This window comes from Cercospora beticola, chromosome 6 (genome assembly GCF_033473495.1).
Source record: "Cercospora beticola chromosome 6, complete sequence".
Classification (NCBI taxonomy): Eukaryota; Fungi; Ascomycota; class Dothideomycetes; order Mycosphaerellales; family Mycosphaerellaceae; genus Cercospora; species Cercospora beticola.
This window is the reverse complement of record NC_088940.1, coordinates 352,632-367,618: the sequence shown is the minus strand read 5'-3', so window position 1 is coordinate 367,618 and position 14,987 is coordinate 352,632. Positions and strand designations below refer to the sequence as shown.

General features: G+C 49.8%; 7 protein-coding genes across 7 annotated transcripts; 5 read left to right on the top strand and 2 right to left on the bottom strand.

Moving 5' to 3' along the window:
• Positions 1–423: 423 nt before the first annotated feature.
• On the top strand, positions 424–1,717 carry RHO25_009265 (uncharacterized protein; the record flags this gene model as incomplete). The annotated part of the gene is made up of 2 exons (XM_023600811.2): positions 424–949; positions 1,008–1,717. 2 exons carry the CDS (start codon positions 424–426, stop codon positions 1,715–1,717), a joined length of 1,236 nt encoding a protein of 411 aa, XP_023453125.1.
• Positions 1,718–2,752: 1,035 nt separating this feature from the next.
• On the top strand, positions 2,753–3,748 carry RHO25_009264 (uncharacterized protein; the record flags this gene model as incomplete). The annotated part of the gene is made up of 2 exons (XM_023600810.2): positions 2,753–3,349; positions 3,419–3,748. 2 exons carry the CDS (start codon positions 2,753–2,755, stop codon positions 3,746–3,748), a joined length of 927 nt encoding a protein of 308 aa, XP_023453126.1.
• Positions 3,749–3,873: 125 nt separating this feature from the next.
• Positions 3,874–5,586, bottom strand: RHO25_009263 (uncharacterized protein; the record flags this gene model as incomplete). The annotated part of the gene is made up of 1 exon (XM_023600809.1): positions 3,874–5,586. The coding sequence occupies one exon, from the start codon at positions 5,584–5,586 to the stop codon at positions 3,874–3,876; it is 1,713 nt and encodes a 570-aa protein (XP_023453702.1).
• Positions 5,587–6,127: 541 nt separating this feature from the next.
• RHO25_009262 (uncharacterized protein) lies at positions 6,128–6,671 on the top strand (the record flags this gene model as incomplete). The annotated part of the gene is made up of 2 exons (XM_023600808.2): positions 6,128–6,232; positions 6,291–6,671. The coding sequence occupies 2 exons, from the start codon at positions 6,128–6,130 to the stop codon at positions 6,669–6,671; spliced, it is 486 nt and encodes a 161-aa protein (XP_023453701.1).
• Positions 6,672–6,823: 152 nt separating this feature from the next.
• RHO25_009261 (uncharacterized protein) lies at positions 6,824–7,180 on the top strand (the record flags this gene model as incomplete). The annotated part of the gene is made up of 1 exon (XM_023600807.2): positions 6,824–7,180. One exon carries the CDS (start codon positions 6,824–6,826, stop codon positions 7,178–7,180), a length of 357 nt encoding a protein of 118 aa, XP_023453698.1.
• Positions 7,181–11,177: 3,997 nt separating this feature from the next.
• On the top strand, positions 11,178–12,374 carry RHO25_009260 (uncharacterized protein; the record flags this gene model as incomplete). The annotated part of the gene is made up of 3 exons (XM_023600806.2): positions 11,178–11,409; positions 11,457–12,183; positions 12,236–12,374. 3 exons carry the CDS (start codon positions 11,178–11,180, stop codon positions 12,372–12,374), a joined length of 1,098 nt encoding a protein of 365 aa, XP_023453697.2.
• Positions 12,375–13,011: 637 nt separating this feature from the next.
• On the bottom strand, positions 13,012–14,848 carry RHO25_009259 (uncharacterized protein; the record flags this gene model as incomplete). Its single annotated transcript, XM_023600805.1, has 6 exons — positions 13,012–13,642; positions 13,691–13,877; positions 13,926–14,065; positions 14,117–14,371; positions 14,419–14,599; positions 14,647–14,848. 6 exons carry the CDS (start codon positions 14,846–14,848, stop codon positions 13,012–13,014), a joined length of 1,596 nt encoding a protein of 531 aa, XP_023453700.1.
• Positions 14,849–14,987: the final 139 nt, after the last annotated feature.

Sequence of the window (14,987 nt, the reverse complement as noted above, 5' to 3'; positions counted from 1 at the left end):
CGCGCTCATTCAACGCGACAAAACATTGAATGGCTACAGCAACGAGACGTCTCGATAAACACTGGTAAAGAACATTGATGCTTCTCGTTTCCTCGAGTGAGGTTAAGCGTTTCTCGCGTGGAGCTCTTGAAGGATTGGCTTGGCGGCAGCTGCCTAATGGACCTCCAGCCCTACACCGGTCCTGGCTTCAATTCACTACATCTACCTTCACGACACTCTGTTACGCCACTCAGAAGCTCCTCTCACCACACCCATCAGAGCACAAGGAGCTTTGTCCTTGTTCATTTCTTCGACCCATCCGGACTAAATCAGACCGGACTAAATCATTTCGTTGGCAGGACCCGGGACCAACGAACGACGGACATGATCTGATGTCGACAACCTCGTGCCTGTTGAACCTCCTCTAGATACCCTACTAGCAAGATGGACAAGTCTCGAAGTTTCAGCTTCCTGAAGCTAGATCGCATGAAAGTACAGCCACCGATAACCACCAACTCCGTCAAGAACTTCGACCCGAAAGTCATTCAATCCGACGCAGAAAACACTTCCATCACCGTGCACTCCACCTTTCCAGACTTCGCACGTCGCTTTGTCACGCACAAGATTCAGCATGGCTCAACGATCGAGAAAGCATTATATCGTGATATGACGTGGCCGGCTCTCACGCGAAGACTCATCGAGAAGCGGCCTTTGGTCTTTATGGGAGCTTCGGATCACACAAGACTTCGAAATGGCAGATATATTTCTGGAAACGCGAATTTGGAATGGGACCGGAATGGTACTGATGAGCAGCACTTGAATAAGGTTTTGCAAATTGAGGACTATCTGACTTACGATGAAATAATGCTTGGGTCTTTGATTGGTGTTTCTGGACCTTCGTATTTCATTAATCAGGGTGGGAGGTATAACAGTGGGAAGTTGCAACAGAAGGATACGTTTGAGGAGAGAGGTAAGAGTTCCCGTCTGTGAGACAAGATTGGGTATTGAAGCTGACGACTACTCTCGAGGCATCATCATCGGACTTGTGGGACCACGATTCGAAAGAGATGATCGCATGGACTCGGCTTTCATGTATGACCCGGTCAGCAAACCTAGAATGCACCCTCAGTTGCACTTCATATTCCGCGATGCACTGGATCAGCACCACAATCACGGTCTGGATCCGAAGCATACCGTGACCGACTATTATTATCTACGAATCTTCTACACAGCCTCATTGCTGTTCCACGAGGCCAATCGTCGAGCCAAATCCGATACAAGACGCCGCCACGCACATGTGTACGTTGTTGGCTTGGGCCTTGGAGTCTGGGCACCAGTAGATCGAGATGTGACAGAGCTCTATATGAACGCTTTCACTATGGCCATTCGTCGACTGCCAAAGGACCACAAGATCGCAACTGTTGAGTTTGCGTACATCTCTGGGTTCCAGGACGCGGAGAAACAAAAGAGCATACAATCCATTGGGCAAGCAGTGAGTGTCGATGTTCGTTTCACCAAGAGAGATCCTGCGGAGTTGTTGAAAGGTGACGATTCTGGCAAGCTTCTCGTGTTGAGTTATGCTTGGGATGGAAACTCCTTCCCAGGGAACGAGTACTGGGATGGCAGTCTGAGCGCATCCGGCGATCCTGCAGCTGCTTGCATGAGTACTATCTCGCAACTGCATAATCCCATCACGAATCCAGGGCTTTTGGAGAAGTGGGTTCAGGTGGTCGAATAGATTTGTACATGTCTGAAGCAGTCCGTTGAGCTACAGGAGCTGCTGGAGATATCTGCCGGAACGTTCCTAAATCCAGAGCGGAGCACACTTTCGACCGAAGTTGAGGAACTAATTTGCTTGATAACAGCTAAGCCTTGCTGGAGCCCACGAGTTCCATGGACCTCGCTGATCAGACACGTCCTGATTATGGTGGACGCGAAGCGTCCTTCCTCCAAGAACACGGCTGGCTTCACGAATTGCATCCGATGGCTCTTCGGATCGGGTGGGCAGCAATGCCCGGAGTGTGAGACTCGGACAAAAAGCGAGACTTAGTCAGTTGCAACATGACTTACTCATATCATCCACCCTCATCAACGAAGTGAAGTCAGGAGCTAGCATTTAGCAACCAGCAATCAGTAGTCGAAAGCCTGGGAGGTAGAACAAATTTTACGATGATCTTATTTCGGAGCCGAGGGCGCAGCATCACCGACAGCTGGGCTTGCATATAAGGAGGCGAAATTCGGAGAAACTGTTGACAGCCGAGTCTAAGGAGGCCAATCAGAAGGTGATTCCGGCAGCCCCAGAAATCTCACATTTTCTAAGTCTAACATTTAGAATTTGTGGATTTTATCGCAACGACGAGCCCTGCACTCGCCAAAAAAGTTGACAACACAAGTGCAACATATATATAGCCCTCCTAAGCACCTATTAGTGGTTTGAAACAGAGAGGGCGGCCCTTTGCAAAGCAAAGTAAGTTGAAGCATCTCGGTGAAGGGTTTTTCCGGATTTCGCCTCCTTATATGCAAACCCCGACAGCTCGGCGATATTCGACTAATTGCCTTGTTCCGGCTAGCCGACTTCGCGGAACAGTACCGTCGCTGCAGGAACAGATTTCTAAAACTCGGCGACTCTGTCAGCAATTCGTCAAACAACGACCGCGTGTCGTCTTTCACGGGCTCCGTCGGTCTTCGCGGCCACGGCGATACGCTGCCATGTGAGGGAAAGTGAAGTCAAATGGTGTCTGCTTACCAGCAAAATTAGCACAGCAATTACGCCATGCACTACCGCTCGTGGAGGGGCGTCGGTCTTCTTACTGCTCCAATCGCAGTTCTGCTTGCCTACTTCTTGTTGTCGTTAGCTCAGCACCATTCCGACGCAACTATGTCTTTCCGACTTGCGACTACCCCACTGCTGCTCAGCAGACTTCTACCGGCTTCGGTCACGAGAACTAACAGTAGTAGCTTCCTTGTCCCTGCCGCGGCTTCGTTGTTACAAAAGGCTTTCTTCCTCCCTACGACTATTCCCTCATCCACTTCTGCTCCATTCTCGAAGAACTCTTTCAGCACTACCTCATCAAACATGGCCTCCACCAAGCTCTCCCTCAGCGAGGCTATCTCCCACCGCCGCACCATCTACCAACTCACCAAGGAGTCTACCATCTCCGATGACCGCCTGAAGGAGATTGTCTCGCAGGCCATCCTCGATGTGCCTTCGAGCTTCAACTCCCAATCTACCAGACTCATTGTCTTGGTGAAAGAGAAGCACGACCAATATTGGCAAATCGTGGAGGATGCTCTGAGAGCTATTGTCCCAGCCGATTCGTGGGCAAGCACAGAGGGCAGAATCAAGATGTTCAAGAATGCATACGGAACTGTACGTTCACAACCCCAGCACTCTTCTTAGTCACCACAGCTTGAGCATCGCTGACTCGTACTGCTATAGATCCTGTTCTACGAAGACCGCGAAGTCGTCAAAGGCCTCCAAACCAAACTCCCCATCTACGCCGATAAATTCCCTCAATGGGCCGACCACACTAGCGCCATGCACCAATACGCTCTCTGGGTTGCATTGGAGGCTGAAGGGCTGGGAGCGAACTTGCAGCATTATAACCCACTGCCAGATCAGAAGGTCTCGGAGCAGTTTGGTGTTCCGCTTGAGTGGAGTCATGTGGCACAATTGGTCTTTGGAAAGCCGGCGGAGGGTGCACGAGAGGGACTCCAGAAGAAAGACCAGAAACCTGTGGAGGAGAGGGTGCAGTGGCATGGATTTTAGATTGATGGAGGGACGGTTTGTGGGGAATAGATCTTAGAGGATAGATGAGATGGGATGATACACCATGGGAATGAATGATGAAATGCTGAAGTTTGAAGGTCTAGGGAAAAGGTCGTTTATCGGATTTACCACCACTTCGACCACTTCTGCCAAAAGCCTTCGTGCTTATCATCGGCTGCTGACAGACCATAGACATCACCTCTGTCGTAGAAGACCAACACCGCCTCACTGCCTCGGACGCTCACCACACCATCTGCTCCGACCTCCTCGATCTCCACATTTCCACTCGCAGTAGCGTTTCTGAAGGACTGCCCCGCCCACGTCACCTTATCAGAGTCCTTCTCATCAACATACGGAGCTGTCATACGCTTGACCCAAGCTCGAGCACGATGACCACCATATCTGCGTCCATATCCTCCCCTTTTGGCCTGCTGCCCCTCAAAGACATTGAAGCTTACGGTATAGTCTTCTGTCCAATTGGCATAGAACGGTCTCATATTGATCAAGGCTAATTTGCTCAGCTTGTCTTGCTCGCCAGAATAGAAGGCATACGCTGAGAAATGGTCCTCGCTCAGACCTTCTGGAGTATCCAACGCGGTTACTCGCGTTCCTTCTCGAGCGAAAGCTTCAGCGAGAAAGACCAAGCCCACGAATCCCGGGTTGACGCGCTGTGGACCACGTTTGGATGATGTGATTGGGTAGAGCATGCTATAAGTCGAGAAGCCTGGACTCCCGTCATCTCCAGCGGTATTACTTTGTTGATTACTCTGGAAGACGAGTGTGGCGCCTTGGTGCAGGTAGCATGCAGAGGCATTGCGTACGGCGTAGATGAGTTCGGTGTCGACTTCCCAGAGTGCTTGAGCGAAGGTATCACTGACATTGGGGTTGCCAGAGCATGCGATACTGTTGAATTCTCCGATGATCCAAGGCTGCCCGGCGGCGAGGGCAGCGTTCGCAGAGGGCACGATCTCGGTGTCGGCGTACTCTCTTAGGCCGGTGTGGTTGAGGATATTCGGGATTGTGGCGAGGGCGAGACGTTCTGGGTCGCATGTTGCGAAGGCATAGCTGTGGATGCTGTACTCAGAGACTTGCTTCTGCGAGTCGATCCCGGCGGGGATGATGTCTGCTGGGCGAACGTGGAGAGGTGTTTCGTCTGTTGTGGCGGATGATGCCCACCAACGTCCTGTTCCTAGCCGAGATGAGATAGCCTGGCCAGCTTCCGCGTCCACTGCGGCATCGATGGCAGAAGTGTATTCTTGCCATTGCTTGACATAGTTCTCGGTGCTGTTCGCCCATCGGTCTGGATCGTAGTTTGTGGGCTCGTTGCCGAGCTCGAAGTACTTCACCAGGTCGGGCTGGTATTTGATCGACGCTACCGCCATGTCTCGAGCGATATCGAGACTCTCGTTGCCAAAGTTGAGTGTCGACACGAATTCTGTTCCTCCGGGAAAGTTCGACCAGCTTTCGTAGTATGCAGAGCCCACAGTCGTGCGATACACGCCGCCCTTCTCATTCGTTGTGCGGACTGGGTCGCTTGCATTTGGCTCGAATATCATCGAATCCATTGTGATTCCGCCAGGACGAATGCTTGGTCTTCCGCCATGCTCATGGAGAATGTCAATCGCGTTGAAGGTGAAACTGTTAGGACTGGACGCGTTGCCAAAGAACTCGACCCAGAAAGCTGGCTCGAAAGAGAAAGAAGAGTATGTCGGGGCATGCTTGATGCTGGCTCCATCACCACATTGTGGAATGTTGAGTTTGGACAGGCTGGCAGATGTTCGGTGAGCTGTAAATGTGCATGCGAGTGTCAGTACTGGCAATTCTCTTCGTTGCCTCATGTTGATCCTCCAAATAGAATGTGGTCGAAATGAGCCCAACTCACCTTGTGTGCTACAGGATCACCATATAGGAGGCATTGCATTGTATGTGGAGCCGGCAAAGAAGGCTCGACAGCAATATTGATCATCTTCTCCGCAAAATGTCTCGTGTTTGTGAGGAGAATGAGGAGAAAGATGTGCAGGGTAAGTGACGTTTCTCCACGAATTGATGCTTGTGCTCGGTCCGTGTCGGAACAAGGTTTGGGGGTGCTCGTGACCCCCAAAGCAATCGAAAGGATTCTTGAAGATCCACCATTTCACGACGAGTGATATACGTTCGAGAAGTGACTCTGAATTAATCATATAAATGCGGTCTGGTGAAGGATTTCAAGACTTGAAAATGCAAGCAGGAGCCAGACGCTGCTGCTGCCGGGAACCCATGATTGCGATGTGAGCCTCAGGCCTCAACGGTCCCTGCGACCTCCCCTAGAACGTTCCACAACCTCAAAGTCGGTATTCAACTTGTTTCCCCTTTCCTACGTCCGCCTTCTCTATACACATCATGACTGTGTCCAAATTGCTCGATGCGCAGTGCAATCACTGCAAAACTGCGGCCGGAAATCTGTCGACATGCGCCGGCTGCAAGGTCGTGAAATACTGCTGCAAGGTATGAGCTGTACAGAGACCAACAAACGCCGTAGAGCCGTTCAGCTCATCTCGCTCAGGAACATCAAGCGGCAGACTGGCCGACCCATAAGGCACAATGTACACCTGTGAAAAAGGCTCGTGCACATTTTGAGAAAGAAGAGACGGAACTTCGCAACTTCCCCGGAGATTTCATATGCCCAGCGAACCCATTGGAAGAACCCGAGCCTCACTTCTGGGGCTGGCTCGAGACGCGTCCGTACATGCGTGCTCGTTACGGCTTGCTAGATGCTCTTCGCAAGATCAAGACCCGAGACGCGGTGCAAGCTGCCCATGACCATGTCAAAGAGTGCCTCCGACTCTGCCGTAGCGATAATATGGGTGTCCGAGTTATGGCTCCCGCGCTCATGCTACGTCTGGGGCGCGATCAAGAGGCTTACGACTTCTGGAGAAGATCCTGATTACGATTGGGGTGATCAATGCAACCTAGGGAGAGAATGCTTTCGAACCTCCAGACCCATGGACAGGGGGGTTCGATAACTTCACATTTCGAATTGCTCTCACGCTCCTCAAGCTGCGCCTCCTCCTGGACTTGCACTCGTTGCAGAACTCTATGAAGATTGCGGAGAAACTGCCTCAGGAACTGCTTGATGATATCCGCGCTCACTTGACGGGCGATATTGTTGGAAATAATGCAGAGATCATGCAGAAAGTCCGAGACGGAATCAGCATCCAGCTACACATCGATGGCATAGAAGCACAAATGAACACTTTGTTCAACAACGTTAACAAGTCTAACAAGTACTTTTGGCCGGCACTCGTGAAACTAGGCTTAGCTTTGACCGCAAGGCCAACGTCTTACAGCCATAGATCGTATAAGGAACTGGAGCTGAAGCTTCAGTATTCGTACGAGGCTTGGGAGGAGACTCCTAGGGCGATTGAGTGGGTGCGACAGAAACTCAAGAAGTAGAGTTCCCCGAAACATCGATGACTATAAGGCATGCTTGCCTGATTCGCCGGGCTCTTGCTAAGGATGCCTGTTCTTACGAGATCTGGTCACTAAGGCTTATCAGATGCTTCCGAAGGCCATCTGGCAAGCTTGGGTCCAAGGCACGCTGGTCAAGTGGCGGCATGTAAATTAGCTAAAACTCCGGTAGAGAGAAGAAGAAAATGTCTGCATTTGTAAAACGTCCTAGCACCTAAAGAAAAGCTACGAGGAGCACCGGCGAGGTACATACACAACCCCGAGTTATGTGTGGAGTGATCAATCTATTAGACGGCCGAGCTATGCCAAGGAGCAAGACCTTAGCCTTGCCTTAGCCTCATCGTCGCAGCCGAACACAGCCAACACTAGCCGCTTGCAACAACTAAAGAGAACTATATCTACTGACCTGCTGTGCACCGTCGAGCACTTTAGCGGCTTTTAGCCTTCGAAGCAGGCGACCGATAACGAATGCTCGGAACGTCCTTAATAAAGCTAAAGCCTAACGTATATGTGGTGTGCAATCTAGTCTACATCATCTTCATGTCAAGTTAAAGGCATTAGTATGCCGGTTGTGAAACGGAGACGACTGGCGGGACGCTGCTCTACCGCTGTGGACGCACACAATATAGAGCGCGCGGGAGGCCTCTACTAGGCGCAGTACGAGGACAGCCTAGACTTTAAAAAGATTGACATTAAATTCTTGACTACGGCCGCGCATAAATGCAGCTTTGTTTTATTAGACGAGTAGCAACAATAGCTTATACGATGCCTATCTTAGCAAGGCTGATCGGCCTAGCCTATTATCTTAGAGTGGCTGGACTCTAGATTCTCCATCTTTGTTAACCTAGAGTCGCACAGACGTACTACACTGCAGGATCTCGAGGGCTCGAGCAGCTCCTCAATTAAAGACTAATCGTGGCTATCTCCGAATGCAACTACCTCTAAGTGCAACCGCAGGTCGTCAAGTTAGTTAGCAAAGCTTTTTGTAGATCGAGAGCTAATTTAGTCAGGCGCTTGCACTCAAAGGTCGTTGGTTAGATGTCGAATTAATCATAGATCAGCTAGATCGCACGAGAAGCACGGCTTTGTCTACGATTGCCTCGAGAGACAATTACATAGCCTCCGGACAGAGCGAATGTCAAACGTATGCGATTGCTGTATAAGTGCTATCAAAGTTCAGCGTCCTCGCAGTAGTTGTATAGTATATCACGCTTTCATCTGGAACTAGAAGGCTTCGTAGCTTGCCAAGCTGGCTACGTCTGGTAACACGGAGTGTTAAGAGACGGAAGCTTCCTAGGACATGTTCACTCCGATTAGCCTCCTAGTGTAACCTATAATGTTCGTACACCATTCAAGCTGATCGAAAGACCTGTTGCGGTTGGCCATATAAGATCGCTACTTTCCCGTAGCTCGACATTAAGAAAGCGTCCTATCGTAGCCGCTTATTACGTACCTGGGTATAAGGCGTATTAAAAGGCGAGGACCGGGGAGGACGATTCGTCAAGTAACAAGTAGTATAACGGGACGGACCTTGCAGAATTCTCTAATAGCGATCGGTCGTCTCTACGGGACGTAAGGCGCTATAGCAGCACTAGGGACGAAGATCGCGATCTTGCGTCGCAGACTCGGTACAACGAGGTGTACTAATACGATTACTATAAAGACACTTCTATAAACGCCTCCGAGCTTACAAGGTTAGTTAACCAAACTTGAAATGTTTCACGACAGGCCTAGATAGGCGGTTGTCTCTAGAAACATAGGCGCTTCTAAGCTTGCGAAGGTAGTTAAGGCTTGGAAATTAAATCTGACTTGTTTCGAGAAACGTCTAGATGAATAGTACTCTCTAGCAATAAGAACGTTTCTAAGCTCCCGTGTGTAGTTACGGGCTAGATAATGCAGTCGACTCTTAGCAGACTAAGACATAACGATCTCTAAGAACATAAACGCTTCCGAGCTTACGGGGGCGATTGGGGCAGAGCGTACGAGATCTAGGTTGCTTAAAGAAAACCCGGCATAGGCGGTAGTCTCTGGGAACATAGACGCTTCTAAACTCCCGTACGTAGTGAAAACAGCTTCTTTCTGCAGCGACAACTTAGAACGACTACTATATCTATAGAATTGAATGCTAGTCCTCCTGCTAGTTATTAGCCTCCCAAATGTACTAGTGCTGCAAAGTCGAAGTCCGCCGCAAACCCACTAGACGCATTTCGTTCTTCTCGACAATTTTTTTACTAGTAGTCTTCGTCGACAAGCTGCTCTTTACCGTCGTCTTAAGGCGCAATATAACCGCTAACATGCTAGACATTCTGTATATGTAAGCAGCTATCGGCACCGGCAGGCTTCACTTATCGCGAAATCGAGCCGCCTATAAAGGGTTAGTTAGCTTAGGTAGTAGCTATAATACTAGTGCAATCTTTATAATCCCCCTAGCGAAGGGACGAATTCATAGCGTTGCTTTATAAGTAGTAGTAAGCGGACACTTAGCTCCGAATTTAGTAAAAAGGATAGTCTATTGCGCTCGAGGCAGCTATGCTTAGGCGTAATGCAACAAAACTTTTCCGCGCACTATAACAAGTAACGAAAATCGGGATGCTAGAGAGTTTAAAGTCGATTGCTAGAAGTATGTACAACAACTTAGAATTCAGCAAACAGTATACATATTTACTACGACATGCGCCCGCTAAGAAGTACTATAAACAAGATTCTAGCCTGCCTTAATAGATAACAAAGATATGCTATATAGGGCTCCTAGCGTTAGAAAAAGCTCGGACGCGACAAGATAGCTAATATGTCTAATGTTCTGTCTATCTTTCTTTTTAAAGCTTACGATTGTCTAGTACATATCTTAATATCTCCTATATTAGTCTTTAAGTGTCTAAGATAGCGAGCTTTTAGACTTATAGATGTTATAGTAGCGTTCCTTAATAGTATATATGCCTATCTACTAGTAGATTCCTCGTCGCTAAAGCTTCCTCTAGCTATAACTAGAAAACGCCCGAGCTTCCTCTTGCACTTTATGCTGCTCTTATTATTAGATACTCTATCTACCTTAAATAGAGCAGCGCTACTATTAATAGTAGTTTGTAGCCCTATAGCATAGCTGTCTGCAGACAACAAACTAGCAATTATACGGAACAGGTACTATGTTCTGTTATACGCGTAGCAACAAGTTTTTGCGCAATCTCTCTTGCGAATAGTAGAGGGTCTTATTCCTAGTCGAGCCGACTAGACAACTAAGATAGTCGAAGTGCGTAGGGATTATAGCAATAGTAATAATTATCAAACGTGTCTCTTTGTTCTATATCCTTGCTACATTTGTCTATAAGAGGCAGCGAGGTCTCTAGGACGCGAAGTTTCGATACGACAACAACTTCAATATCGTACGGGACTACGCGTAAAGTCATTTCATGCCGCCGAAATTACGCTTAGATGGCGGTGAGACTTGCATTTTGTAGGACTCAGGTTCGGCTATTGTCAAGCTGTCGCCAATTGCAAGCTCAAAAACCGAGCTTGGAAGAGTATATCGCGTATTCGACGGCCGATGAGCCCCAAGTCCAAGCCTTTCGGGCTACGAAATCATACACTCTGCTAGACGACGGCTGCGAGAAGCAAGCGCATCGGCCATGAAGCAGTGCGCTAGCCAATGATGGCGGATGTCCACACAAGCGTTTATTCTGATGTAGTCATAAACGCTATAATGTCTAACTGTAACACGGGCTCTCGTCTATACCGATGCTGCCTCTTACACTCAGTTGATAGACAATCTCCGCTCTCTGAGAGAGGGACAGAGAGAGAGAGCAGTCGAAGTAACGGCTAGAGTCATTGCCTACCCTTCTGCCTGCTCCGAGACACCAGCTATGCTTTAGCTCGACACTAGGAGCAGACGGCTTCTAGCTGGGTTCTGCATAGCCTTGCATTGAAGCCTGCGTCGAAGACAAGTCCCGGACACGCCGCTGCAGTAGCTAGTGGTGCTCTCGCGCATATGACCTACCAACTCGCTGTAACGTCAGTCTTGTCATCTTTCGTTGCGCAAACTTACCACATGGCGCCAGCAGCTTTCCAGACACCGGTTGAGCCCTGCGGCGCTCTCGATGCTATCACGTTTGACGATGTTACGCCTGCAATCGGACGAGAATACGTTAATGTCAATATCGTAGAGGACATCTTGAACGCACAAGATGCTAACAAAAGACTCCGTGACCTGGCATATGCGAGTAGGTGCGAGTCTTGTGTGCTGCGGTGACTTACTAACACCTGGCAGTTTCCGCCAGAGGAGTCGTGTTCTTTCGCAAACAAGACAATCTCACAAATAAGCTTCAGAAAGACTTTATCCAGCGCTTAGGAGAAGCAGTCGGGAAGCCAAAAGACTCCAGCCTCCACATCCATCCGGTGCTTAACGACACCTCCGATCTAGGCCAAGGCGATCCGCAAATCTCTCATATCAGCTCGGTGCAGAGGGACGAGTTCCTGAAACACTTAGACAGGAAGGACAAGTGGCAGTATCGTGCCGCTGAGTGGCACTCGGACGTTCAATTCGAGCGTGTTCCTCCAGATTACACCTCTTTGCGAGTAACTCAGCTTCCTTCGAATGGCGGAGACACGCTCTGGGCTTCCGGTTATGAGATTTACGATCGGTTCTCACCAGCATATCAGAAGTTCTTTGAGACCTTGACTACAACTTTCAGTGGAGAAGGATACAACAAGATGGCGGCCGCAGATCCAGAGAACGTCAAGATTCACCGCGATGCACGAGGCCACCCACTGAACACCGCGATGAGCTCTGTCCACCCAGTCGTTCGTACGAATCCGGTGACAGGATGGAAGAGCATCTTCTCAATAGGTCCATTCCCCACGAGAGTCAACGAACTCACGTCGCTAGAATCTCAGGAATTGCTGGCGAAATTTATGCGGATGATTACCGAGAATCATGACCTGACCGTGCGTTTCAAATGGAAGAATCCAAACGATATTGCTATCTGGGATAACAGGTGAGTCTGCCGGAGTCTACTAGCTTATGTTCACTTACCGATCCCTTGACAGATCAACGTTCCACACTCCAACATTTGATTACGAGGGGTTGGGTGAGCGCTATGGGAATCGTGCGGTCGGTATCGGTGAAGAACCGTACTTTGATCCTAATAGCAAGTCGAGAGCTGAAGACCTCGCTGCGCAGGTGTAAGTAGAAAGAGCTTACAGCTGCGGTTGAATGAAGGTACCGAGACAAATTCGTATAGAACTTTCGCAGAATAGCGAGCTACTGTCTGCCATTCACGTTATCTTGCAAGTGCCAGCGAATGAGATGCTGAGGTTTTGCAGCCCTAGTTCGGCACTCGAAGCCTTGTCCTAGTCGGTGAGATGGTGTCAACAGGCCCCTGCTGTGTTATTGAATGTCCGTCGGCGGCCAAGGCCATCTTTCTAGCTAGGGAGACCTTGCAGCAACTTTCCTATCTGGCGGAGAAAGGCGTGTAATGCCGTCCCTCTTCCTATCATACCTCAGGCAACTGCAAGTACAGACACCTGTCTTTCGCAATGCTTCTAGCACTTCTAGAACAACGTTGCAGTCCAACGTTACATGGAGCTCAGTATTCAGAAGGATTCGAGACGCCGGCAAACTTTCGCAGAAGTCAACTTATCAGCTGCCGTCGCGGAATCGGAAGACGTACATCCGAGTAACGACCACCAGGCCTCGCAACACGTACAATAGCGAGAGATTCCATGGCCTGCTGAGATCTTCCACGGCTACACCTCGCAAGTCTACTAAGCACAGATAGGCGTCCAATCTTTCGCAAGAAGCAGCTTTCTCGCATCTTAGTAGTCTACGGGCTCTGTTCCTGCCTGTCCTTACGAAAGAACCACCAAAAGATAACAGCTGCCAGAACCATGCCTCCTGCCAATGCTGCGTAGTAAAAGACGAGCCAAGGATCTTGTGCTGCGGGACTGGTTGCCAGACCAAGCATGCTACCCAGAGCGGCCGCTAGCTGCGAGAATGCTTGAATCATGCTCCTTGCGTTCTTTGGCGAGTGCCGATACGCGTACTCACTGGCTGTGACAAATCCTATGGTCTCTGCCAGTGCTGCGACGACGTAGGTAGGTATCTGCACCCAGACACTAATACGATTCGGCTTCCCGCCCGGCTCGCATGTTCTTGGTCGATCGTAGCATGGCGGAGATGTGTAGATTAGATGCTGAGTCACGGCGGCCAGGGCAATTGCGACGGCGCAGAGGACAAATGACACCTCGATCAGCGAGATAGCGCTGAAAGTGATCTTGTGACGGGCGAGAAAACTCCATAGAACTTGCAAGACTGGGGCGAGCAGCACACAGGCTATGGACGCAAAGACCGGAATCATATCGTTTGGGACACCAGAGAGCTGCATCTGCCCGGCCTGAGATACAAGATTGTTGTTCATCTGGTTGGCGCAGAGGTAGAAGATGGCAAACGAAAGTCTGAGACAGGTCAGAGTACGCTATAGCACTCTCAGTATGCAATCTTACAGCACTCGGCACGTGTGTACTGTCGCCTTGACCTCGTCAACGAATGAATCGTCGTACAAAGGAGTCTTGTTGTGCCGGGCTAGCTGGTATGGGCTCTTTGCCTTCTCGAGATTGAAGCCGTTCCGTATGGCACAAGATAGAACCCTGGCCGCAGGAACCAAGATGTTCTCGCCAGGAGTCACTTTCACTGGAGACTATTAGCTGACAGATATGTCAGGTATCCTGCATAACATACCCAAACGGAACGAAGCCCCAATGAGGAAGACAACGGCCACTAAGCTACATGCTGTGGCGAGAGTGTAGGCCGCCCAGAAGCCCCTTTTCTTCTCAAGAAGGGTTGTTGGCACGACAGAAAGGCAAGCCAGATTGATGACCCTGCCACCTCTTAGCAATACTTCACGATCGACACGTGTGGATCAAGCGCACGCATAGTAAACATTGTAGATAAGCTGCAAAGTAAGACGAGAGTCAATTACCACTTTTTTCCCATTCGCTTGCTGTGCGCATCGCAGTTCTTCACTCTGGTGTTGCTCCGCCAGGAAGGGAGGAAATGTCGCCTTGACACCTCCTGTCCCAAGTCCTATGAGGATCATGGTCACCCCGAGGCCAGGCAATCCTACGCTCTGGACGAAAGCAGGGATAGAACTCACTAGCTGCACAGCGCATCCGACAGCGATGAGGCTGTTGTCTGTTAACGGAGTTATTGGCACCATTAACACTGTTCGTACCTCAAACTTAACAGCAAAGTGTAATACCTGCCTAACCACAGATCTGCAACAATCGCGAACGGGACAGGTGTCAAAGAGGAGAAGACCATGTACGCGTTGCTGACCGCCGTAGCTGTAGACTGTCCAAGGCCTAGAGCTCCGGGAGGAGAACGAGAATCAGCGTGATTCTGCATGTAGTTCTCTGTGCACATTAGACGACGACCGCAGATCAATCAAAGATATACTCACGCCATGGAGTCGAAACCGCGTAGAATGCTGCCCTTTCAAGGCCGCCAACGACAAGAACCAGGACGATTGGCAGCGTAAGACGATCCGCTCGCCGGGGTAGATCATCGTTGTGCGTGGCCTCGATCGATTGCTGTGTAGTAGCTTCCGAATCATTGCGAGAGATCTCATTGGCTGATGTTGCAGCAATCGTTGCGTCCGCCATGTTGCTTTCGAGTCTCGCCAAAACGATCACGAGTTTTACACGACATACATCTGGGCAAACAGCTCGCACAAGAGTGCTGAGCCGTGCCTGGCAAGACTCAGACTAGAAGACCACTAAGCAAAGACATACTACCAGGAGC